The 26,929-nt window shown below is 41.2% G+C and overlaps 2 protein-coding genes across 3 annotated transcripts in view; one reads left to right on the top strand and one right to left on the bottom strand.

Annotated features, from left to right (window-relative positions):
- Positions 1 to 2,548: 2,548 nt before the first annotated feature.
- mchr1b (melanin-concentrating hormone receptor 1b) lies at positions 2,549 to 5,622 on the bottom strand. The gene is made up of 2 exons (XM_020658712.3): positions 5,151 to 5,622; positions 2,549 to 4,393 (listed from the first exon to the last, which is right to left on the bottom strand). Exons 1-2 carry the CDS (start codon positions 5,209 to 5,211, stop codon positions 3,360 to 3,362), a joined length of 1,095 nt encoding a protein of 364 aa, XP_020514368.1. The 5' UTR covers positions 5,212 to 5,622; the 3' UTR covers positions 2,549 to 3,359.
- Positions 5,623 to 7,555: 1,933 nt separating this feature from the next.
- Positions 7,556 to 26,929, top strand: part of grb2b (growth factor receptor-bound protein 2b) — a 33,874-nt gene continuing 14,500 nt past the window's right edge. The window contains exons 1-2 of one of the 2 annotated variants that reach the window (XM_020658711.3): positions 7,556 to 7,713; positions 10,882 to 11,148. In XM_020658711.3, the coding sequence (XP_020514367.1) occupies positions 11,071 to 11,148 (78 nt within the window). In that variant the 5' untranslated portion in view covers positions 7,556 to 7,713; positions 10,882 to 11,070. Of the gene's footprint in view, positions 7,714 to 10,881; positions 11,149 to 13,626; positions 13,926 to 26,929 lie in introns of those variants that run through there. The other variant, XM_065964440.1, reaches the window with a different exon arrangement.

Genomic DNA, 26,929 nt, shown 5'->3' with positions numbered 1-26,929 from the left:
ATTCCCCTGCTGGCCTGCACTCACACTGCTCCAGGAGAGGAGAAGTTCCTTCAAACGCCTTGAAGAGAAGTCCCTGGAACTAAATGTTCCAACACGCTTTGTGTTATTTTTTTCTTGTGCATTTCATCTCCCGTGCCTGTGGTTACTCTTGAATCTGCTTCTTGTCTTTTGATTGATTTTTTAAAACCTGGAAACATTAACAGAAACTTCAAACAGACTTTCTATTCTGCACTCAGTCCCTCTCGACGTGCAGCGCCTCAGGCTTTGAGTCTTTCATTTCAACTTCAAATTAAAACTTTCTAAGTAACTGTGAACATGAGCGCCGGGTTCAGCTCCTGGATGATTTATGATCTGAGTGCTGCTCACTGTCGACACTAACTCTGACACACAGGACAGGATGGTGCGCTCAGAAGCAGGAGAGTTTGAAGAGCCAAAGTTTTATTTCTAGGGCGAACACACGTTGACGCTGAGCACATTGATTGAAGGCTGTTTGATTTGAAAGTGTTTTAGGTGGTGGCTTTCATCAGAAGTCTGACCTTACAGTTTGTTTTGAAATGTGTCCTCAGATCTTTTTGTACCTGTTTGAGTAGAAGCGTATCCTCTGGATCTCTTTAGAGACGTGTGAGGTTCATTGTACACTTTGAATTTTAACTTTTTTCCTGATAAAAAAACCTAAAAAACAACTTCAGACTTTCGTTCAACATTTATATTCTCCTCTCATTTCTTCTCCTACGTGTTGCTTTAGAGCATTATCTCAAAGTAAAGACTTAATTGGTTCTTTTGAGTGTTTTGAGGAAACACAAACCCCATTTTAGAAATTAATGCATTTTAATTAAAAACACAATATGTCCACTCTGGATTTAATTAAAAGCTAACTTCTCTCTTCTTAGTGACGCACACTGCACAAAGCTTTACATATTTAAGTTATTGTTGACATTATGACACCTGTGATCACGGTCTGTTAGTCCAGTGAGCATCATGACACAGAGTTAACACCTCACAAAGGCTGAGGAGGAAATAATGAGCATGCTTTGTTAATATTTTATGGCGAGGAGCGCTGACTTCCACGTGTATCACAGCATGAGGAGCGGGGGGGCGGGGCTTAGATTCCTGCTGGATGACATTTTTCAAACTCTTAGCTCTCATCTCACCGTGAAAAGCTTTCGACCTTTTTAACCTTGAAAATAATTGAGTTTGTCATATTGAAATGTTTGCACGACCTCGCTGGTAAACAGATGCAGAGGAGTCGAAGTCAACACTTTATTCAACATGTTCCATATAAAGATGCAGGTGATGTTTGCACTGACAGATCTGAGAGAAATTCAAACTTCCTTTAGCTTTCACCCGGCATAAAACATGAGCGTTCAAAGACTCTGAACAGCTTTTGATCAATAATTCAAAAGAAATGAGATTCAACTGAATTTAACCCCCAAAATAAGACAAATGCTTTTCAGTTTCTGTGTTTCCAGATGTGACATGTAAGAGTTAGAACATGCAGCCAGTTACAACAGACATGTCAACGTGCACATTTTTATCACAGACAAAAATAGTTCACTTTAAATACACAGAACAATAACTTCTTTGCAAGCCAAAAAGCGACACAGAAACCATCAAATGTTGTTTTTTTGTACACATTGTGATCACATAATGCGTCGTCTGCAGCTCTTTGTGCTCGCTGTAATATTTGTCACAGCTGAATGCATTTCTCTGATGTTTCTGATGTTTCTGAATGAGCACGCAGAGACCTGTAAAACAGTCAAATACACAGTTTGAGTGTCACAGAGATGAGCCAATGAGAACATTTCAGAGACAGTCCATGCAGCGATGTGTGTGGCTCTGTGTAAAGACCATCCATTAGTGCTTTGACAACATTTACTAAAAACATGACGACATGAAAAACAACATATTGAATCCATGAACTGACTGCAGAATGAAACATGAAACAGCCTTACGATAAAATACAGTTAAAAAATATCTAACATAAAAATGTTCATGTTGAGTTGCTCAGCCAGAATTTGCAGAGTCATGAGACTCTTTATTTTGGAAATAACACAGAAGACAAAAACACACGTTTGGAGCCCGGGGAATTGACGGCATTTCTGGGCCCCATGAACAGAACTCACATCGGGCCCCTCCACCACAGCATCAGCCACCCTGTGACATCACTTTAACCCCCTCCCCCCCCACCACCTCCATAAGACAAATAACTCATTAAAAGCTTTAAATTAAGATTCTCAACATTTTCCTCCTTCTAAACTTTAAAAAAACGAACATTTTAAAAAGATTCAATCTCTAATTTTAATGATCGACACAGTGGAAAAAGTACTGCCGTTTGGAGATTTTCCCTTCATGACATCACAAAGGGCAGTAGCCCCTCCCCCAGGTGGGTGACACTCCCACAGCTAGGTGTTTGTTCTGCCCTCTGAGTCTGCCTTCTCACTGTAAACAATAGGACATGGAGCGAGAAAGCACCGAGTACACCCAAGCCCTTCCAGAGAGGGGGCGTGGTCAGACACAGCTCATTTACATATTTAAAGGTACATACACAGAAACAGCCTGTTCTGAGCAGGGCTGAAATAGAGGGGTTTATAGACATGATCAAATACAGGATCAGAGTGGATTTAGAACAAGAAACTTCACACACATGTTTTGAGGAGCTCTGAGACTTATTTACACTGAAGAAGAGGAGGAGGATATGTCACCTTTAAGTAAAAAAATATCACAATGAATTAGAACATTGGTTCCCAATCTGGGGTCCGACCTCTCTTTTGGGGAACGCCTGAGACTTTAGGGGGGGCTGAAGCTCTGTCTGCTCTGAGGTTGTCAAAATTAAATATGTTAAAACATTACTGGGAAATTTATGGAAAGGTGTCTGGATTTGATCAATAAAGATAATAAAATGAATGTTTACTGTTGAAATCAAAGCATCACTTTTTTTCCTGTGGGTCCTGGGGGGGGGGGGCTCGGGAGATACTGTGATGTCATGATTTTAACACACATTAAACACTCATTGAGCTCTCTAATGAATCAGTGTTTCTTGTTTTGGCCGATTGGTCGACTCAGCCGGATTTTCTGTCACTCGCTGAGTCTGAAAATGTCATCGACACTATTCTTCCAATTTCCATTTTTCAGCTCCGGTGTGCCTCTCTTACTCACATCCAAAGTTCTCAGATGATATTACCTCATGGCTCATAGTTTTTCTTATTAGTTCAGTAGCGTTACATTCTGATTGGAAACAACCTCCTGATTGTTGTCGTGGTGTTTTATCGCTGCAGGATTAAAAGCAGTCAGCTGCAGTAGGTGTTGATCTGCTGATTGCTGTGGGTTGGCGGTCATGGCTGGGGGGTCGTGTGGTCGTCTCAGTGCACAGCCACAGTGACAGGCAGCATGTTGTGAAGCAGCTCTCTGGGTGACTGCAGGTGGGATGAGTGAGTGTTGTCTGGTGCCATCTTCAGGCTCATGCTGCCGTCGGGGAGAGCAGGGGCAACCCTGAACACTTTGTGAGTCGGCCTGATGGCAACAATGAACTTCCTCTTGAACGTTTCACTCAACACGATGTAAATAAACGGGTTGATGCAGCTGTTCGCGTAACCCAAACTGATGGCGATGTTGTAGGCGTACATGAAGGCAAAGGTGGGTCTCTGTACTCCCAGGTGGGCCAGCTGCAGGATGTAATAAGGAGCCCAGCAGGAGAAGAAGGCCAGGCATATGGCCACCGCCATGCGGGTCACCTTCTTCGTCCTCACCCTCAGGCTGCACGGAGGCAGAGGGGCGACTGTAGCCGACATGTTCTGCAGAATCTTAAAAAAGACCCAACAGATGACCACCCAGGGTAGAGCAAAGGCCAGGAAGAACTGGTAGAGGGTGAACCAGTAGGTGTCGGTGGCCGGGTTGGGCAGCAGGAGGGCACAGCCGACCGAGCCGTCCTTGAGGGGCATGAGTCCCGTGTACATCCAGACCGGAGTGATGGACAGCAGGGAGAAGCTCCAGACCAGAGCCACCGCCACCCGGGCCACACAGGGGGTCCGCACATGCTTGAAGCGGATGGGGTGCACGGTTGCCAGGTAACGATCCAGAGTCATCACGGTCAGGATGTAGGTGCTGACGATCTGGCTGTTGGAGTCAAGCGCTGTGATGACGGTGCACATGGTGGCACCAAAGCACCAGGAGCCGTTCCCCACGAGCTGGTGGATGAGGAAGGGCATGCCGAGCAGAAACAGGAGGTCGGCCATGGACAGGCTGAAGATGAAGATGTCCGGCACCGTCTGCTGAGCGCACAGCTTGGTTTTCTTCACGATGGTGTAGATGACGACGGAGTTCCCGAAGATCCCGAAGAAGCAGATTACCCCGAAGATGCTGGGCATGAGCACGTTGTCGTACTGTTGCTCATGTTCTGCCAAAAGGGACGAAAATACAAAACTTTTTATCACACACGATGAATCCTGCTGCTTGTCATTCAATCCTTTAAATATGTCTAATTCCCCTTCATGTTTGAGCCTCTAGATTTAACAAAACAAAGTAGAAAACTTTCTTTTTGAGTCCTGCAGTATTAGTATTCATGCACACAGTGACTGTAAAGTCAGTAAGCCCATTTGTGTGTTTTCACAACTTCAGAAGGTCAACACTTTTTTATTTTTATATTCAGGTCTAATTACAGATTTTTTCCTCAACTGTTTTTAGGTTCTTGTTTAAATCTCACATATATTTTTATCCCTGCACGGGTTATGTACATTTCTTGTTATAAGTCTATTTTTAATTGCACAGTTTAAGTTTGATTCATCTAGAGGTATTCTTTAAATCTTTTTTCAGGTTAATATATTTGTATAGGGGGGGGGGGGGGGGGGGTCGGTTTTGTGGTTTAATTTGTAACAAATGTCTCATGTCATGTACGTCTTTGTAACCTGCTACTGGATGCTTTGAATTTCCCTCGGGATCAATAAAGTATCTATCTATCTATCTTCTGGTTCATGTAAATCATGTTAGGCACTCTAACCTGCTTCTGTCAGATATTGTGCAAAAAATGATTGTGCAGTAAATTAAACCAGTGACCCATTCTTCAATTCTTTAACAGTAATCATGCATTTATTACACATGACTTATTTGCTGAGACTTACATTCATTTTTAAAATAAGGAGAAACAAAAGACGTACCTTTCTGCAGACTCTCAGGTGAATTGAAGAGGGAAAAAGATGAATTTGAAGTGAAGTCCATCCTGACCCTCCTCTGAACGAATAATAAAAAAATATAAGAATCAATTTTAGCTCGAAATGAAGTCCGAAGGAAGCATCAAGTTGTTCTCAAGATATAATAAAATGTGAGTCCATAGATATTCCCGCAGCTCGATGAAACCCCTCCACAGGACTACTTTAATGAAAAAAAAATTACCTGATACAGTAAGTCGACGTAAAAAACTCGTATTTCACAAAACAGCTTCTGACTGCAGTGAAAGGATCCTCAAACGTTCAATATGTGCAGATATTTTCCAGCGTATTAAGAGATTTCTTCCTCAAATAAAAAAGAGATTTGGACTGCATGTTCAGCCACATGCAGGTCTGTGAAGTTCCCGTGTCTCTGGTCCCCACACAATAACACATCTTCTCTCTATTGTGCAGCTAACACCTCTCATCCATCACTGACGCTCTTTTCCTTTTTCGAGGTCTGACTTCTCCGCCAGGTGGCAGCATTGTCAACGTTTTAACACAGCTCCGAACAGAATTAGAAGCAGATGTTCAAAAAAACAAAACAAAGACAAGTTCAGCAAATATTTGACAATTAATGGGTTCATGAGTGGGAGAAAGGTGACAGCAGATTCACCTAAAGCTGGATGATGTCATTGGGGAGGAGGAGGAGGGATAGAGTCGACTTTATGTCTTTCAATTAAACTTTTTTTTAAGATGGTGTCACATTGTGTTTGTTCTGGCCTGTGTTGTTAAAATGATATTTCCACAGATTAATCTTGATTTTTTTATTGATGTGAATATTTGAAAAATAAGAAGAACCAGCAGGATGCATCCTGGGAGCTGAAGTACAAAAGAAGCAGAGTGGGATTTTCTGGTAGTACTTCACCAACTATAACAAGGTGCATGAAGGTGTTTGAAAAGCTCCAGCAACACTTATAGTATGAAGATCAACTTTATAAACTTTATTAGACCGACTTGTTTCTGCTTGTGGCCTTCATCTGGGTCATCAGCTGATTGGCTCCTGATTTTAAGGTTCATTTTTGGGCTTTTTATGCCTTTATTGTGGAGATAGGACAGTTTATAGAGTCATAAATCAGGGACAGAGAGAGCAGGGGATGACATGCAGGAAAGGAGCCACAGGTTGGATTCGAACCTGGGCTGCCCACTTTGGAGGACTGCATCCTCCACATATAGACGCACCAACCATGACCCCACTTTAACTTAACAAAACTCTGCGGAGACATCCAAAACACATACAGCTTTTTGCTAAAATGAATTTGTTTTCAATCATGTCATAGTTTTTCTCAAGCTATACTTTATTGAAAACTCTTTATTGAAAACAACTACATCGTGCATTAGGTGATGAATGCATATAAAGTCCAGAATATGTATAAATATGTTTAAAAACTATGTAACAAAAGTATGACAAAATATTACATAATAATACACTACAGTACATATTTATACACAAAGTTGTCAACAAATTAAGATGTAAAATGTGTTTATAACACATTCTTATGTTTATATTTGTGTAGGTAGCCGATAGATAATGAGATAATTTATGGCATAGGTTGGTGTTGCTGTTTAACATGTGACCGTGTTAACTGGTGACTTTCAGCCAAATGAGTGTGTTTGTCGTAGTTACAACAGAGGTTAAAATCGCAGGTCATATCTAGACCTGAGTCTGTAATAACGTTTTGATTGGAAAAGTCTTCCAGAAAGCCTTTTTTGTTCGTTTGATATATTCGATATATGCTTTCATATAGTGCTTTATATCAATACAAATCTTAACATTACTGTATTGTCTTTTTATCCTACGACAATTTTAAATATTTTCCTCTTATGTATTTATTTTAATATCTTGTTGCTTTTATGTGTCGTATTTTATTGTTATACATATTTTTTAATTCTTATTGGTGTGCATTAGTCTCTCAATGATTTTATAAACTACTTTTTCATCAATAACTTTTCTGCACTCTTGTTAAGCACTTTGAACTGCAATTTAATTTGTCTGAAAGGTGCTGTATAAATAAAGTTTGATTGATTGATTGATATTTTATGAGTATATTTGACTAAACGAATTTGTATTCTTTACGACACTTTCCTTCTTCAGCAGATGTTGAGGCGACGACAACCACATACACGTTCGTCTGACGGGAACCAGTTAACACGGTCACATGTTACACCGAAACACCAGCCTATTAGCCTTACGCTACTACTACTTCTTCTAGTACTACTTCTATAATGAATAATAATGGGAGATAATTAAAGGAAGTTGTAGAAGCAGTTGTGCGGTAGGTTTGGCGGGGCAGTGGAGCAGACTGACAGGGAGGAGCTCCACTCACAGACCCTCCCAGCTCCGAGCGAGGAAACGGAAACAAGCGTCGTAAAGCTGAAGCTAGCAGCTACGTTCAGGCGGACGACATCACTCACACAGTTCGCTGCCTCTTCAGAGGAAACAGGGAGTGGATAATCACACGACAGGGGTTTTTGTTTGCTACTGTGGCGGCTTCAAAACGGAATCTCTCGAGTGGTGAGTTTTCTTCATCCTTTCTCTTCACTTTGTGTGTTTTTTATTCTTTTCTGGACGCAGGCTAGTCAAGTCCAGGAACGTTAGCTGTTAGCATCAACAGCTTGCGCTATGAAAAAAAAGGTGTTTTCTTGCTTTACACATTTGCCAACGTGAAGCTACCGTACAGGCCTCTGATGTTCATAAATCGTTGTCTTTATTGTGAAGTAAGGGCTTGTGTTGAGTAATGTCATGGTAGGTTTTAATGTTGGTGTAAATTGCCGGGGTGAAGTTTGAAAATGAAACAGCAGCGCAGTTATTGTTATCTGACCGTTAGCCGGGCATGCTAGCTGGATGTTAGCTGGAACGGATTCGATGGAAGTCGCGGAAACCGTTAAAAAAAGCGATTTAGTTTTCAAAACAGCAAATTGAAGCTTCTCTGTGTTAAACCACCATAAACACATCAAATCAAGACTGTGAAATACAGAGAATAATTGTTACAGCTTGCCCCCCCATTGGAATCCAGTTTCCCTTTCCATCACTTTTCGCTGCACTAACGTTGTTTTTTTCATCGCTGATGTGCTTTGTTGTGTTCAGGGACGTTAAGAGGGGATCGTTTAGATGAGTTGTTGACAGTTGTGTGGTTGTAAACAATGGCTGCAGTCACAGGTTAGGGCTGACTACCTCTGTACAACAGCTCACCTCATGCGAGCAGAGAACTGTCATCATGATCAGATCTGTCTCTCCATACTGTCATCTGTTCTGCACATGTTACATCTACTAATGATCCCTCACTCCTGTTCACTTCATCTGTCTACTCTCCTTTATACTGAATAGTTTCTGCTGATAATATGTCTGCACTCCTGCACTTTAACTTATGTCAGTACTGTCCATTTACAACTCTGTTTTTGCACATTTACATTTAATTGTTCAGTAATGCTAAGTTAAATCCTGGTTGTATATAGTCACATTCTTAGTTTTGATATGTTTAGTACTTATTTACTAACTTTGTGTTTTTTGCTCATATTGTGTGTTTGGACAACCTGCTGCTGTAACGCCACAATTTCCCAGTTTGGGATCAATAAAGTAATTCTATTCTATTCTATTCTATTCTATAACTATGGCCAAACGTCTGTCCTAGGAACGGTTTCCCTGCAGCTTCTGCTCTTGTTAATAATTCGAAAAACTTCATTTAAGATTCAAAATTCCTTTATTGTCACTTAGACTCTTTACCAGACAAGGCTCAAGATGCTTAACAAATTAAAAACGCACATACACACATACATAAGAATGGGATCAGTAGAAAAAATATATAAATCTGTGAATGTTAAATTTAAAAACATGTATGTACAAGCAGAGAGGACAGTGGCTGTAATGAATATGGAGGGAAACAGTCATGGTTCATTGCAGACTGTTACTATAATTTAAAAAGCAGTGAGGTACATGTATGAAAACCCTGTGCGATTATTTGTGACACACATCCTTGATGCTGATATATACACAGCTCCCGCATAAAGCCTACTGTATTTTACACACAAAGCTGACAGTGTATATGTCTACGCGTCTGTATTTTCACATATGCATTCATACACCATAAATGCCAATTTTAACAATGCCATTGCCCATCCATGCACCCACGTTCACTCTAAGCCCTGCATACCCATACATAGACGGCCAAAACCATGCATACTAAAACATACACACATCAATGTTGTGTGCATTAGTAAATTGTACAGTTTGTGCAAAGATGTACTCATCACCTTTTAACACAGATGTTTACAAAGTGCAGACGAAGCAAAAGCAGGAACTCGGGGGGGGTCAAACAGGGAGTGGTCTAGAAAATTAAACAGAAGGGCAAGGACAAAATGCAAAAGATCAACAAGAATAAATCCAAAGGAAGGATTAAAAGACGAAACAATGGGTCTGAAAAGGCTGTAATAGTAAAGCAATACAATTGAAGAAGTGAATAAAAAGCAGAAAAAAACAACAATAAGATTAATGAATATAAGAAGATTAAAGATTATAGAAAGGCGACATCCCGTCACGGAAAAGAAAAACTAAATAAGGATGTATTAGTAGGTAAATAAAAACAATAAATGAAGCATGACATCAGATGATTAACTAGATTATTTTAACATTACAACATGATGTCATTTAAATAATCATCGTTAACACTTTTTGTCTTATCTGTCAGATTTAATGGTCGTATTCGATGCAGAGCTCTATTAGCGTGAGCCGCTCAGATCTACACGGGGACAAGTCAGCAAACAACTTAATGAGATAACTTCACTTTATCCATTTAACTCAGCAACTGAAGGTTTAGCCAGTGTATCACTGTCAGCTCGGCTTAAGAAGGCGAGTGACTTATGTGCTTGGGCCAGGTGGTTGGCTGTCAAAGTGTCAGGAGCCTTCGATTGTAGTGAACTCTGCATCACTTGGTTTTTCCCCTTTTTATATGAATGTTCCACAGTGTAGCCGCCATTAACCCTGATAGGTTTACCTGTGAAGAATATGGATAAAGGAGTTTTCACGATACCAGAATTTTTAACATAGATACGATACGAGTAAAATCAAACAATATTGACACCTGTTTGAATACAACAGAAACAAAAACAGAAGTGCAGGCACACAATATTAGGTCATTTCTTTTTTTTCAGTTCTCAAAAATTGCATGGAAAGCCTTGTGCAATTTAGGCAGTGTGCAGTTTTTGTGCATTTTCATTCCTCTTTTAAACACCTGTCTTATGAAATAGGTGTAGTTTTTTTGGGGGGTGGGGTGTCCCTTTTATTTAGAGAGGACCGTGGATAGAGTCAGAAATTGGAGAGAGGGGGAGAGGGGAAAGGAGCCACAGTTTTTTTTGAGCTTCAGGACAAACCAAAGTCTTCTTTAGTTACTATTTATGTTCTCTTTGTGTAATAAAGCTACGACCGCAACCTTCCCGATGTTACGGTCTAAGTGAGGGAGGAAGATGATGGTTTTTCAGTGATATTTATGGTCGTGGTCTTGACTCGGTCTTGATCCCTGAATGTCTTGGTCTTTTCTCAGTCTTGGAGCACTCTGGTCTCGGTTAGTGTGGTCTTGACTAGAACACTACCTGACATACTAACTACCCACACTCCCCTGGCTGTGCTAGATTGTAGCTTCAAATATATTCAGGTGTGATCGAGTCTCACATTGTTTCTTGTTTGCAGGTACCTCACTGTAACCTTTATGTGAGGCCCGAGCCCTGAAAGAGCGGGTCACAGACGGGAGGAGAGACTCGGGAGAAGAGCACCTGGCCGCAGAAGCCTGGATACGTGTTTTTATTTTTTATTCACTCCCTGAAAGACAACCCCAGCCAAGCAGTTTATCAGCAAGCAACAATAACAACAACAACAAACATGGAAGCCATTGCCAAATACGATTTCAAAGCCACCGCTGACGATGAGCTTAGTTTCAAGCGTGGAGAGGTCCTTAAGGTAAGAGATGACTATTCTATCATTTAAGGTCGAGGCTTGTCTGCATTACTCATAATTATGCAACGCCGGGGTTTATTTCCTGTGTAGTTAATCATATTCTGTCCTGTATTAAATCAAAGTGGCAGCAACAGGAGGGAGAGAGAGTGAGAAGGAGTTTCAGGGGTCTGATTAAAATCTTCACCCAAAATAGAACGGTGGTGTAATGTGTATCCTTTATTGAGATGAACATGGCCTTTTTTTTGTATTTCTAGATGTTTCCTTTAACCTTAAAAAAATCAAACACAGACTCAGTAGGATTCAGCTGTGGCCTAAACTCCTAACATGACGTATGCTGCACACAGGTTGAGACATGGAGCAACAGAAAAACAAAATGTTTGAACCTTAGATGCTGCTGCTGCTGCTGCATGTACGATGATGAGTTCAGAAGGTCCCAAATGATCGAAGAGGCTAAAGATGTTGTTGTTTTTTGTTCCATTATGATCCATCCACAGTAAAGTGCTCTCAGATCTGCAGGAATGAGAGGCTTATTTAAAGCCCTGTGCTGCTTTCTGGTTGCCTGAAAAGCATTTGTGTCAGTCATGACCTTGATGAGATAGCCAAGATATTAGAAAGTGCATACTGCATTTTTTTTTTCTGGGAAGTGATTCTCTTTGGATTTAAACGCAATCATCATCATAATCCGCCTGTTTGTAGTCATGGCAGGAAGACGCGACTGTGCAGACAAGTAATGCAAACGCTCACATCGCCTTATTTTCTACAAAAATGTTTTAGAGATTTTAACAAACCTTGAGCATGTGTGACTTTAAGAACGTTCTTTTCTTTCCTGTGTTTTCAGGTCAGTGCCTGTTCTACTAAAAAAGATGCCTTAAGTCAAGATGTTTCTCAGAAACATGCTCTTGTGCTGCTGGCTGATAACAGAGGGAATAAATAGTCTCTTTGTGAAAGTTACATTTTAAAAAGAGAACGCTGCTTTGTGGGTTTTTTTTTTCAGAGTAACCTGTCGCCCTGTTTTTGATCATAACAGTAAACTGTTTTTATGGGCGACATCTGGTTAGCCAGACATGCAGGTAGATGAAAACTGTTATCGTGTGCCTGAACACACACATCATTTAAACGCTTTATGTTAACCATTGTTTACTCCCTGATTAAACCATCCACCTTACATTAAACGTCATGGAGTTATAGGGACAACTACGAGGACTCATTTATTCTGACTGCAGATTTGGACAAGACACTTTATCTACACAAACTAACAAAGAGCTTCATAAAAAACAAGATAAAAAAACATTGTTGACTTACAAAATTATGAATAGGAATGAATTAAATACATTAAAGCAGGAAATGAATTACTAATCAATCAGTTAAAGGCCTTCCTATAAAGATATGTTTAAGCTAAGATTTAAAAACATGCACAGAGTTTGTCAGTGTAATGTCTTCAGGTAAGAACTTTTGGTGCTCAGGGGCTCTGATGGTAAAAGCCTGGTTGCCCTTGGTAACCAGCATTGACCTAGGAACAGCTAATGATGGTACTCTTGAGGATCTTAGATCCCGGTTTAGAGCGTAAGGTGTCAAAAGTTCTGCAATGTCAGGGGAGGCCAGACTGTTGTTTTAAAAGTTATTAAAACTTCCGTTGTTGTGAGAAGTGCACGCCTGATTTAGAACAAAATAACCGCAAACAATGGACCTGCAGTGAGCTGCTTACAAATATCTTCTGAAATCGTTTTTCTCTTGTCCTCCCCAGAATCTTAATCTTTATTCTGTAGGGCCTTTAAGTACCTTACTCTGTCATATATAGCAGAGTGTATATGTTATATAAACGTCGGCGGATGAGTTGGCATGAGGGCTATTTTTTCCCCCGAATGAGAGATTTGAGTTTTATTTTCTAAAGGCGTCTTATCTCAGCAGGAGGGCCCAAGAGAGGAAGGAGGGAGGGAGGGAGAGAGAGTCAGCTTAGGAAACACTGAGCTTAATATGAGTTCTTATTAAATTTGCATATTAGAAGAAGAAGTGATGTACTTTCTCTCTAATTTCTTCATCCAGCTGTCTGGTAGGAAAGGCTCAAACTATTTTAAAAGACGGCGGAGCTCCAGACAAAATGTCAGAGGCAAATACCTTTAGATTACTTTTTCTCCACTTGACTTTTTTTTTTTAAAGATTAGATGTGCTTTAAAAGTTTACACCAAACGTCATACCATGCTTTGATATCAGTCGTCTTGTATCTCATAGGTTCCTTTTTGTTTTAGCTCAGTTTTAAAGCCTATAACTTCTCAGTTCCTCATATGTTCAGCGTGATGTTGCTCTCAATTCCTTCTTGAAAGATGCTTTAAAGGCCTTTTTAACTGCTAACTAGGCACTCTCTCTCTCTCTGCTGGAACTAGCTCACAAATAGTGCTTTCACACCTACAACATACTCGTGAAGTTACCGGGGCGAGCTGCCTGAGGCAAAGGCAAACAGCTGGATTTTTCTCTCTTCACTCAGAGTTTCTCCTCCAGCCTCCTCATATTTATTCTGCAGAAAGTCAGAGTGAGCTGATGTGAGAACACAGCAGGATATAATCAGGAGAATTCACCTGGAGCCAGTGGGAGGGGCCAGTGGGAGGGGCCAGTGGGAGGGGGTGGTGACCTTTATTCCCTGTGATCGCTGCACGACCACAGACTGTCTGCATGCCACCTCTACCATCTCCGTGCTCTAATCAACCTGCTGCATGTTTCCTGTTCTCCAGGATGTTCTTCTCCACTCTTTACTTCACTTTTTGATTCTGTCAAAAGATAAAAAGGTGAATATTCTCATTATAGCGTCTTATAGTGGACATTATTGCTTTTTCTGCGTTGAGACCTCAGTGTTAAGGCTGGAATCATGAGCTAAAGTACCGCTTCAAATCACAACACTCGGGGGGCTTAATGAGTTTGTATCTCAAGTATTGTAATTGAGATTTCTTTGTTTTGTTAATCTTATATTGTTAGTGTGTTTACAAAAGTTTTGCTTAAATAATCCGTTTCTACGCATCCTCCAGCTTTATCTGAAGTTTTAAAATGTGTGTATTTCTGTTGCCTCACATCCGTAAGCATAACTGTAAGTACACAGACTTACAGGCTGCAAGAAAATTCTTTTCAGGTTATTTCTGGACTGTGAATGAAACATAAATTGAAAAGGAGCGCCTCCATAAATGTTGCCTCCAGGACAGTTCACAGTTCATGTGAAGCATTTGTTGGCCGCTCTGCTCAAAGGGCCAGTTCACTTTTTTTTTTCTTTTAACACCGAATGAATCGCCTTGACGTTTGTCCGATCCCATCCCCCTCTGCGTTTCTTTCATCTTCCTCTGCCCCGTATTCCTCTTTTTGTTCCTCCTCACAGCACTCGTACATTAGTCTCAAGTCTACGTGTTTCCCCTCAGGTAACTCGTGCAAAAACAGGGCATTACAAGTTCAACTCATTCACTGAGACATACTGGTACACACTATTTTTTATTAAGCATGCAACTCTGAAGCTACAGTGCAACATCATTTTGGTTTGGATTAGCAGAGATTCAAGATTTTTGATCCGGCTGTTTCTTTCTGATGATTCTAGTTGATGTTTTCTGCGACATTAATGTAAATAGGGCCAGAACTTTTGTACAAAAGTCTGATCTTTCTAATCTGCGAAGTGATCGAGCTAACTTCCTGTACCTTAAATTACGCTGATGGTTAGGCTCGTGATAGCTGAGTGTGCTCACTGCTTTTAAGGCCACCAAACACTCTTTCTTAAATAATATCACTCAACCAGTTATAAGAAATGCTACAGTACATAAAGAACCACAGTAAATAAACACACACCTGTGTTGTCTCTGTTGCTCCACTATCTCACTTTGCACTTTGCCCTTTTTGCCTTTCTGACCAGTTGGATATTTTCTTACATAACAGTCGTTTAAACATCAATAATACTAAACTGAACCTCCTCTCTGACTCCACAACATTACACAGAAAGAAAGGACAATGCTCAAGGAACGGCCTGACAACGCAGTTCTGTTTACAGTTCACATGTTGGCTCTACATGTTATACATAACACAAGCATTACTGCATCTAAATGAACAAGTTTCAGAGGTGGACTGTGTTCGTAAGAGGCTCCTTTGCTCCCATCAGCTGTGCTATCTGTTCTCTGATACTAATACTAAGCAGCTCTGCTCTCAGGACAAAGGGTCCCTCTCATCGGAGAGAAAGCCCCTGTTAAGGCTCTGCTTGTATGAAGCATCCTTAACCTCTCTACATTTTCAGTATCACTGGGAGACGGTGGCTGTGTTGGTGTTTGTGAGACTCGCGTACAGGACGATCTATGCTCTACTGCTGTTATTCATAATATTTCAGCGTGACAGTGGGGCGGTTTGTGAATATTTGAAATGCCTTAATGATCATTTGTTCTTAAATACATGTTCATGTTTTCCTTTATTGGACAGGACAGCTGAAGAGAGACAGGAAATGTTGGGAGGAGAGTGTGGGGGATGACATGCAGCAAAGGGCAGAGGTCGGATAGGAACCTACGGTTGCTGCGACGAGGACTAGAGCTTCTGTACATGTGGCACGCAATATAACCGCTAGGCCATCTGGCGCTTTGAATCTTGTTTTTAAACCTGCATTGATAATGTATGGATTAAATGAAGTTGGTGTGGGATGGTCACCCTTTCTGAATGAGCATACCATTTACTTGCTACATACTTCAGACCAGTGATTCTCAACTGGTGGGTCGGGACTCAAAGGTGGGTCACAGATCTGTTTTCAGTGGGTCGCACGCAGGCATGCGACTAGAAGAAACCTGGTGGCAAACCAATTGTCTAGCGCTTTTTGGTTGTGTTCAGTTTTTTGCTTGCGTCAGATGTTTTGCATCGTCTGAGGTACAAAACATTTAATGGAAGCCGCAAACTGCAAAACGATACAATTATGAATTACATAAATAAAATTGGTTGAAAAATATCAGCCGTATTATTGTCTGTGTGTGGGAAACACTGTTTTCTGTAGTATTGATCATTAAAATAATTCAATTCAAATCAAATGGTATCAAAAAATATCAAAGTATTGTACATTCTGAGGACCGAAATATTGATAGAAATATTTAAAAAAAGGTTAATGATTACATTTACATCGCTACTTAGCGCTGTTATCAACTGTAATTCTTTTCTCTGTGCTGGTGAGCTCTCACTCTGTCCATGTATTTCTCACAGTGAAGTGTCACAACATGGTTAGCATCGTTTCTTAGACGAGAGGAAGCTGGTGTTCTCTGATGGCACAGACACATGTAGTAATCAGATTCAACAACCGTCACCCAGCTGTGTCACTCTGACTCACACAGCTGGATGAGCAGACCTGGCTCCCCTCTTCTTTTGCAGTCCTGAGTCACACACACCCCGACATGTAGTTCTGTCATTTGAGAGTCCATGAAGCACACTGCCTCATTATAACAGAGCCGAGTATCTTCATATGAAACACAGCTGTCAGGTAGTAGTCTGCTGACGGAGCCGTTTCATGTTTGCTGCAGTACATCTGATCTCTTAATTAGGTGTTTCTGCTTTTACTCTTCGTAATGCTTGTTGCTCCTTATCAGTGACTGGCACACAGAGCTGCAGCAACTACCTTCCTGTTTTATCTCTAAAGACGGCTTCAAGTTGTTAAACCGTTTTTAACTAACTTCTCTCTTTATCGGAACGCTGAGTTGGATTGAAAAGGTTTGGCATCATCAGTGTAGCGTGGAGCCTGAATGTAAAACATCTTACAGTACAAGTGTGTGTGCGTGGGCCGTGAAAAATTTACATAACACAGACTGGTTCCGTTTCACAACATGATTTCCCATCATGCATGGAAAAAAAGGGGAAATAGTTTGAAAGAAACACCATTTTAACCTACAGACACTAACTGTAAGACGTTCAGCTTCTGAACCCTTTTTTAAGCTGTGGTCTTGGGTTAGTTTGAATTTCACCACCATAGAAAATCTGTTTGACCTCGTTCTTATTTGAATATCACCCTCAGAAGATTATTACTTTTGGTAATTGAGAACACATTTATAGACAGGAAATATTCATTGTTCTTGATGATTTCAGGTTTAAACGGATGTTGTAGCATTTGAACAGAGCAGTGAGACCCTGAAATCATCATGTTATATTAACAGCTGTCTCTTACACACACATTTCATACATCTATAATCCTGGCACTAACAGCTTTATTAATCTAATCAGCTGTTTCAAAATGTGTTGTTTTTTTGTGTGAGACGGCAGATCTAGAGGCAGAGCAGCAGGCAAAGTGGAGTCCACAGTGACGTGTGGCCATGGCCCTGAGCACTGTACACTTGTTCTCATTTCCTCCTTAAATAAATAAAGATTAACAGCCGTGCTTCTAGTTTACAGAATAAAAGTTCATCAACAGATCTTTGAACTCTGCCAACGTAGAAAGATAGAAGATCCGCCTTTTTCCCCTCTCTACTTCTGAAAACTGCTCTCTGCACATTCAGAGAATTTTATATTTAAACTCTGATAAAGGCAGCATGAGACATAACTAAATAAAGAGAACCCAATTGTTTAATGAACAGATCACTAATAGAGCAGAAGGCTTTGTCTATTCTGCTGATCCATATTTAAATACATATGTTACGATGTTGGATGTCAAAACCAAACCTGGGCAAAGTTTTTACACAGTTGTTGGCGTAACATGGTTAATGATGTGACGTGGCTTCCTGCCTCTCTGAACAAGAAGTTAGGAGAAATTCTCGAGACTTAGTCAGAACCTGTACCAGAGCAAATCATGGAGCAAAGTTGTGGGACACGCCCACCCCAGAAGCTCTTTCAAGTCAAGTCACATTTATGTATAAAGCACATTTTAAAAACAGCAGCAGCTGACCAAAGTGCTGTACAATGCATCAAAGAAACAGGTTACAGGGGTTTACAACATATACAAAAAAACACAAAATAAAGAGATTAAATTAAAGAGACAGCAGCTGAAATGAACCGTTTCAGGCAGAGGCTGAAATTAGGGATTTTACTGATTTTGATCTTGATCCTTTCTCACCAACGTTACCGCCCCAGAACACTGACTGACAGTAACATTACCCTTTAACTAGCTCATGTTAGCTAATTAGCTCTTACTTACATTATAATGAGGAATAACTTGCTTTTAACTTCCCTCACGGCAGCTAAAATACATTTAAACTGTCCGTAAGTTTGTATACGTTCATACTGAATATATTTAAACATTACCAAATTGAAGTTCTGGTGAGGACGTTACTGTTCACAGTGATGAAATGACCTGTGTGCTGTATAAGGGTCAAAGCACCCCAAACTCAAGAGTTCATCTTAATATTTCAGTTTTCTACCGTTGTCAGGTGATGTAAACAAGCGTTGTTTTGAAGAGATGGTTACTTAAAAAGCCCGTGCTGCAGCGCCACAACGTGTTCAATGGGGGAGGGGGACGCTGTTTTCTTAAACTAATCTTGCCCGCCAAGCCTCCACCCCGGTCATGTGACTGAAAACTTTGAATATGAGAAGTCGGTATTTTCCCCAAACGAATTTTAAATATTTCAGTTGTTTCCACTTGAAGAAAGGTTACTGTGATGATATTTGCATTGCAATGTGTAACACTGGCCTGATTGTGAATACAATTCTAAATCCCACAAAATGAATAAAGCTTTCAAACAGGATGGTAACCATGACACCCCCCCAACTGTGTGTGTGTGTGTGTGTGTGTGTGTGTGTGTGTGTGTGTGTGTGTGTGTGTGTGTGTGTGTGTGTGTGTGTGTGTGTGTGTGTGTGTGTGTGTGTGTGTGTGTGTGTGTGTGTGTGTGTGTGTGTGTGTGTGTGTGTGTGTGTGTGTGTGTGTGTGTGTGTGTGTGTGTGTGTGTGTGTGTGTGTGTGTGTGTGTGTGTGTGTGTGTGTGTGTGTGTGTGTGTGTGTGTGTGTGTGTGTGTGTGTGTGTGGACATGACAGTGTAGCCGTTCTCACTTCCTGTTTTGTGCTTCTTTCAACCCCCGGCAACTTCCTGTGTCTCCAATGCAAACTCCAGCAGACCCACAATGTGCACCCATGAAACTACAGCAGTGAGTTCCCACAGAGAAGGAGAACCTAAAAAAAAAAAAACCTTTCAGCGAGAAGTCCCCACTTGTTTCTGTCACCATCTCATCGTCCCTCTTCAGCAGTAGTGTAATGGAGGACAGGGAGTGTAGCTTTAAGTCATTTATTTCATTACTTTCTGTAAAAACTTGAAACCAAAATCCACAAAAGCCTTTTCACTGGAGATATTCTCTTTAAATTAAGGATTATGACCTGATGAGAAAAGATGTTAAAAAGTGGATTCACCAGTCCGGTCCTTATCACTTTGTATCCTGCCCCTCTTTGAGCAGTGAAGGTGCTGCACGCGGTGATGTGGGAACATTTCATCGGGCACAGTAACTAACGTGAAAGCAGAGGAGTTTTGGAGGAAATTTGGTTTTGCGATGACTTACCTATTCACAGGTACTTGATGACACATTTTAAGCATTTCAGAAGTTGATGATACTGGTATCAGTCAGAAGTGTAGGTGTGTGAAATACTAAGTTCTCCAAACAAAGTCTCAGCCACGTGGCAGCCGTTCAGCATGATCTTCATCTAAGGGAGACTTTTGACTAAAATGGTTCCTCAATATTTCTGTGGTTCACTGTTTTTGGAAATTTGCGGTTGTTGAGCAGTGGTGGAGGGAGCTTAGATTTGTGCTAATAACCAGCTTGCATTAGCAATCTTAAACATGCCTGCATTCATGACTTAAATCCCAAATCAGAGCATCACAGCTAGCATAACATGTTTATGCTAACTCTTTTATTCTGGGCCATCATGGACAGTAAATCATTTTGCACCTCAGCTTTCAGTGTCCAACTAAAATGAATAATGTTCAGATAGCAGGGCTTCTGCGTCCTCGTCTGACCTGTAAATTGTGAACTTGTATATATAATCTTGAATATGCTGATTAGCTATTCAACCAGTTCTGTGTGCTGGGCCGAGTCAGAGAGATGTCCATCAAGGCATGATCTGCCATGTGGTGCTAGTCTTGAGAAATGGTTTTTAAATAGTCACAAACATTTATTTTCACTCACATTATTTTGTGAAAGCTTAATAAGGAACTCAACTTTGATATCATAATGTGATTTTTAATGTATGAAGGCAAACGCTCAGACTTTAAGCAAAAGGCCCAACACCCCTCCCCTGATTAACGACTCCCTCATCGCCTGTAAGTGCTCGGGGTATTGATTTCCCCAACCCCGTCCACTTCACCACTGAAGAGAGGAAATGGCAGAGCATATCAGCACTGCCTTGTGATGCCTGAGTGTCTCGGAAATCCAAACCTCACTTGAAAGACTCATAAGCAGTCATTAGAGCCTGATCTAAAATCCCAGATTCAAATCCCACCGTTTGATTTTTCCCTTTCCTTCCAAACGCTTAAAATTCAAGTTGGCAGCGTTTTTCTGCTGATTTCTTGGCCGCACAGTTGACTTATGTGGAGCTGAAGGGTCAATAAATCCCTGCTATGCTGCTCGTTGTGCAGTTTTTGTTACAGTTGAAATTACCCAGCTTACACTGCCAGAGGCCTTGCAGGATCTGATTCCAACAGAGACTGTGTGTGTTCACTTGACATTTGCATAAGAGCAGACAATTTTCTAATTAAGGGCCGTATCTCGGGAGGCAACTCTCAGAGACGTACATTACTGACTCACTTCTTTCTCTCTTGTTTCTGGATTTCAACCTTGTGACCTTGTCAATGTAAGAAACTTTTCTGGAGGCTATTACATGAAATGTATAGCCAAGAAGAAATCAGACAGACACACGTCCAACAAATGAATGCTGGTAAAAAAAAACGCACAAAATATTGATGAATTAGGTCAGCCAGGATCAAGAGTAGTGAAGCATTTGATACCAAAAGAACAGCCTATACTTACACCAGCAGGCTGCAGGTGATGCTTTTGTTGTTTACACAGCCAGTAAAGAGATTTTTATTACAAAAGCAGTAGATGGCAAAACAATGACAACTGTGAGGGAAAACATGTGGTCCACTTTAAAATAGCTGCAAGAACCATCTTTTTCCTCCAGTGATGCCAGTACAAGCTTCCTGCTGTTCACATTGTCAATGGAGAGACATGAGGAAACTGCAAATATTGCCTTAGCTTAGTAATGGAGGAGAGTGTGTTTGCACTATCCTTACCTGCCCATCTCCCTCTTCATAGTTGGGCTTTTATGTGTATTTGAAGCATCTGCTCCAAGTCAACATTCGGCAGCGGGCTCAGCAGGTTGACACTTCTCACAGGGGCCCAATAGCTGCCCAACAGGGCATGGTTTAATATGTCAGTGGCACTCGTGCCTGCTGCTGACGCTCAAGTCCAAACCCACTCTCTTAAACTGACAATCTCTCTCTCTCTCTCTCTCTCTCTCTCTCTCTCTGTTTATGTGACCTTTGTTGGTCACAGCTTGTTAGAGACTACCTGGGGACCTTACGCAAAGAGTAACAGTAGTACAGCTGGTATCGAGACGCATGAAAAAAATGTGTAGTCAAGGCGCCTGCAGCTGACGTACTGCTGTGTGTCTAATCATGTCCTCTCATTCACTCCTCCTAATACTTAAGACTTTTATTTATTTAACTGTCAGTGAAAAGGACAGCTGGGAGAAAGTAGTTTGCGCCAGGGTTGTCACAAAAGCAGAATGGTTTCCTTTTAAACAGACAGCCACATTAAGAGCTGTTCTGATGGGAGTCCTGAGTGCTTTCCTCTTTTCTTATCATTAAAAGATGACGAGTGTACATGTGCCTTAAGGCGGTATAGGCACCACGGGCAAGCTCTAATTCCGTAATCCAGCGCAGGCAAGCTGTGTGGCTCATTAGGTCGGCCATCTAAAGCAGGACTTAGGACGGCTCAGGTCTGCTTGATCACCACCGCTGGACACGAACATCCAAAATAGAGGTCACTTTAACGAACTGTCATGTGACTTTCCCATGTTGACAGAAACCACCCCGAAGAAAAGGATTACACTTTAAGAAGGCATGATGCTGCAGATTTTCTTCACTGTTTGCTCGGTCGCATTGATATTCTCAGCACATCTCCTGCATACCTTCTGAACTCTTTACAGAAACGAGGAGGAAGAAGGACTTTTTCAGATGCAGGATAGTGGTGGAAATAAAAAGACAACCTTCCCTTTCAGTTAACTGGTGGTGTATCACACATGAAGGCACTGAACTAGCCTGCTAAGGCAGATGGAGGACAGTGCACTCCACAGAATAAAACATAGCTAGTTTGGCTGCCCCGAAAAAAGAGATGCCCTCATTTAGTGTAATTTGCCCTGAGGAGTTTTCCTAAGCTGATCACAAGGAGTGTGATTCTTCAAAGTAGTCCTCTGTCTTCTTCCTGTACTCTCTGTCACTCTCTCATGCTTTTGCTATTCATCTCTCTCGATGCGGCTCCCGTCACGGTTTGTGTCTGAGTTTCTTTGCTCACCATCTCCTGCTCCGTCTGCATCTTCTCTCACCGCTCGTCCTCTGAGTGTTGAGTCACTGAGCTGTAATTAGGTCTCTCTCCTTCTCATCTCCACTCCCTTACTGGTGTGCCATAAAGTCACTGACAGCTGTATTTAAACCAAATGTTTGATTTCACTCTCTTCTTTTTTCTCAACTCGGCCTCGGTTTCAGAAACGACTACAAGGGAGGGAAATATCCCAAAATTAGGCAGACACTGAGATCAGGCAATTTTTACAAGTTCTGGGCAATATGGCAAAAAGTTATGTTTCCTACATTCATTAATATCTGTTAGGGCTAATGTTAAAGTTCGATAGATGCACGTGATCCAGTCAGACGTTGTTAAATCAATGAATAATCGTGATTATTGTTTTTGCCATAATCAAGCCGACCTAATGTCTGAATCTGTCATGCCATAGAATTACATTTTGCAGCCAGTTTAATGAGGTCCTGTTAATGACGGAGGGGACAAAATAACTAAAGAGTTAATTTGTCAAACTTTAGACAAAGGTTTTTTGTTTTTTTTACATGTGTCACAGCCCGGCTCTCAGACTGGGACGAAGATGGGAGACACACAGGTAAACTAAATTAATAAAGTAATTTATTTACAAGTAAAGATATTCAAACTTAATGTGTGGATGGAGCAGGAAATCGAGGGAAAGAGAGAGCGAGAGTGGGGAATGGCATGCATGAAAGAAGCTGTAGGTCGGGCCTGAACCCGGGCTAATGAAAACCTTTTTAAAAACAAAGAACAGCGCGCTCCATGAGGCTGTGATCCTTGAGGCGGACGGCCTGGGTTCAAATCCAACCTTTGGCTCCTTTACCGCACGTCATTCCTCACTCTCTCTCTCCAACTTTCAACTCTATCTACTGTCTTGTATCCCTAATATAGACATATAGAAAAAAATATATAACCTTAAAACAAACACAAAACAAAGAAGAGCACTCGAGCTTTGATGGAGGGAGCAGGTTCAGGTAGATGAATCAATGTCACACCAACCCTCTTTTATGTCCAGTGTGAGGGCTGCGTGCTGAGCTGCCTCTTACACCCATACAATTGACGTCATGTTACTAATTTTTGTCAACAATTTTTAGCAGGATCATGAGGGGGGTTAGCTACACCTTCACTATCCTGCCCACTCACTGTACATTTTTATGCATCTACTTTCTTCTGCTCAGTCAATGCTTTGCAGAGCAAGGTGGGCGTGTAATGTGCAAGCAAAACTGCAGACTTAACTGCCTGTCAGTGTAATTTCTGCAGTGCAATGTCATTGCAATATAGTTTTAACACCCAATCGAGTCGCATTTATAGCTTTGGATGGGTGCCACTGGTGTAGGTCTGTGTATTTCTTCAGCTATTGCACATTACATTGGCATCAGACACAAACAAGCCCCTTCGTATTGCTATAAAGCTGCAACAGTTGCTCCTTTGCGCACATTATACTTGCCAAAGCTGTCACATCTGTTTACTGCACAACACATTTAGTTGCTTGTATTCGGCTCGACTGATCATTAAAGGATCTGCCAAACAAACAACGCAGACAATTCAAGCTGTGATAAACAACATCATCATGTTAGAGATGATCCTCCAGTGAGCACGCTGAGTCATATCGATGTTGAGAGAGGGGGAGTGGATCTACTCCAAAATTATCCTTCCACATCAGTTATCACACTTTGGCTGCTCATTAGTCTTTACCACCCGTCTGGATTGGCTGTGTGGGTTTATTATCTTTTCAGGAAATTACTTGTTGCTCCGCTGTCATCAGCCTTAGTTTACCTGTCTGATTGCCTGACGTGCCTGCCATGACTGATGTAGTGCTTTGGTAAAATTGTAATGCATTGATATGCCTTATTTGGATTGCTGATTCACTCTAGCACCTTAGCTTCCCGTCTTTATTCCCTCGTCATATCACCATATATTATTCAGCGATGTTCTGCAGCTATTTTGTGAATATTATAGATCCAGGAAGTATAAAAAATCAACATTGAGGGTGTTGAAACAGCGCTGGTGTTGTTCCTTTATTCTCACAGGCTCAAGAAGCACTCCTGCATGAGACACTGTGCACCGCCTCGTCTTCTGAGTGTTAGAATTCGTTTTTTTTACCCCTGGGTTTGTGGTGTCATGCATGTTTAGCACTACAGTTTCTGCTCTGTAAGAGAGGCTCCCCATGTGGTAACATCCTCAAGCATTATTTTAATTACAAAAGTGTTACAAGCGTTAATTTCCTGGAATCCGATGTAATCTCTTTCTGTGTTTTCTTTCTGCATCCAAGTGGCTCTTACTGTCTCACTGATCCAAGCCTGCAGCCTCCCTGCTGGGCTCAAAGCAGGTCAAACTCATTTTGACAGATTTGAGAGCTGTTTTGACAAACAAAGCAGAAAGTGGATACGTCTGGGTCTTTGTGTCACGCAGCCCACCCCTTCACACCCCCGAATATTATCTCCTACTTTTATCGACACATCCGTCGGTCTAGAACAGCATTAGAAACACTTTAAGGGTATTGAGCGTCATTGCACTAATACACAACCGCCTTTTTTGATCCCACAGACCTTAATGCAGACTGCGTCCCAGATAACTGTACTGCTCAGAGGTGAATCAGTTCACCCCCTGTGTGAGATCTGGTGCCACCACAGGGGTCACTCCTGCTGCCAGGATGTAAAAATACCAGACATCAGATTCCAGTCCTGCAGGACACCAAAACAGTTGGCACACCAACAAACTCGTAGATGTGCTCCAGCGTCTCTTAGTACCTTAGTGTGGCACAGTTTGTCAGTCGTGTATTTGTAACCTGATTGAGTTACATTTTCTTATATTTCTCCGTCAGTGTCTGCTCATAAAGTGGGAGCATTTTAACACTCCCTCACTAAACATATTGCCCGATCCTGTCAAGTAAATATTGATTTTTCAGTGTTTGCTGCGTCTGAGCTGCAGGGTTTTTTTGTTTGTTTATGATGTTAATATTATATTTTGTGGGGCGTTAAATGACGTGAAAAGGAGTGAGCGGCAGTGGGCGACTGTGTTATGGAACAGGAAACGGTTGTTTGCATAATCTTGTCTGAATTTATCCAGAATAAGGAAGCATTAGTGTAACTTAAATATCTTATATAACCTTTAGCTTGTACTTTTTTTTTTTTTACTGATTTTAAACATTTACAGAAACTCACTGAAAAAGGGCTCTTCTATGGATGAAACTCAAAATACCTTATCTTAATATTTAGAACAATTATTCTTATGCAATGTTAAGAAATAGTTGGTTCATGTTTGACATGAAGATATTTTTCAATCTCTAGTTTTCTGGTTATTTCGAAAAAACTGATGATCAACATGTCTGAGGTTTGTATCTCTTTTTCACACCATTTCAAAACTTTGACTAATTTCTGGGATTTTATTCTTATGTGACCTTTTAGGTTTTACAGAGTCTCAGGATATGAAGCATGTAGAAATACTCTTCACAGCCTCTCCTAACAGTATGTAGTGTGAGCGAGCATCAGCATCAAAACAAGCTGATTTGATTCTATTATTTGCTATTTGAGTGACACTTACTAGCTTGTTAGCTTGTTTTACAAGGTGGAGATAACGGTGCGTTATTAATATCTACAACCGTGTTGAAACGTTGTCCTTTGACGTCTGTCGACACCGGGGGAAAACTTTATTCGACTCACCGCAATCCGTTTATGGCGAGCCTTTGAATGTTGTTATTTGAGTCAACAGATCGTCAATACAAAGCAGCACACTTCAGTCTGTCCACCTTCAATACAAAGCAGCTCATGTTGTTCTGTTTACAAGGGGGGAAACTGAAATTCACAGAGCAGGGAATGAAATATTTAACGGATGCAGTGTGGACAGCAAGCATGCGATCATGTGTGATGCAATGCGATATCAAACGCTCGCGTGCTGTTAGGACACGGTGTAGAAAACTGACTTTACATTTAAGACAAAAATGAGAATTTAGGCTCAGACAGATTTGATTTATTGTCCAGGATGACATTGTTTATTTCCTTTCTTCCTTTCTGGTCTCTCCTCACCATTGAGTCAGTTTGACTTTACCCCGACTTCTGATTATTTTCTGTCCTTTGATTAAGATAAATCAAGTGCTTTCTTTTTGTGATGTGATGGTTCCTTCATGGAGCGTAAAAAAACAGACAGCAGAAGGGGCTCTATCGGTTTCATTAAACTTGGTGGCAGACCAAACAGGCTTTGGGCTCCGAGGTTGTGATGAAGCTTTGGCTCGTCTGTCTTTCTATCAGGCTGACCTGCCACACGCTCAGATTAACTCACCCCGGGGTAATCCCTGCTGC

This window comes from Labrus bergylta, chromosome 16, assembly GCF_963930695.1.
Source record: "Labrus bergylta chromosome 16, fLabBer1.1, whole genome shotgun sequence".
Classification (NCBI taxonomy): Eukaryota; Metazoa; Chordata; class Actinopteri; order Labriformes; family Labridae; genus Labrus; species Labrus bergylta.
Note: the sequence above shows the minus strand (reverse complement) of the source record. Positions and strands in the feature narration are given on the sequence as shown.

Coding starts and splice junctions, on each gene's coding strand:
- mchr1b (XM_020658712.3), bottom strand. CDS start 5,211: ATGGACTTCACTTCAAATTCATCTTTTTCCCTCTTCAATTCACCTGAG. Junction 4,394..5,150: donor ACCTGAGAGTCTGCAGAAAG/GTACGTCTTTTG, acceptor CCCTTTTGGCAG/AACATGAGCAACAGTACGAC.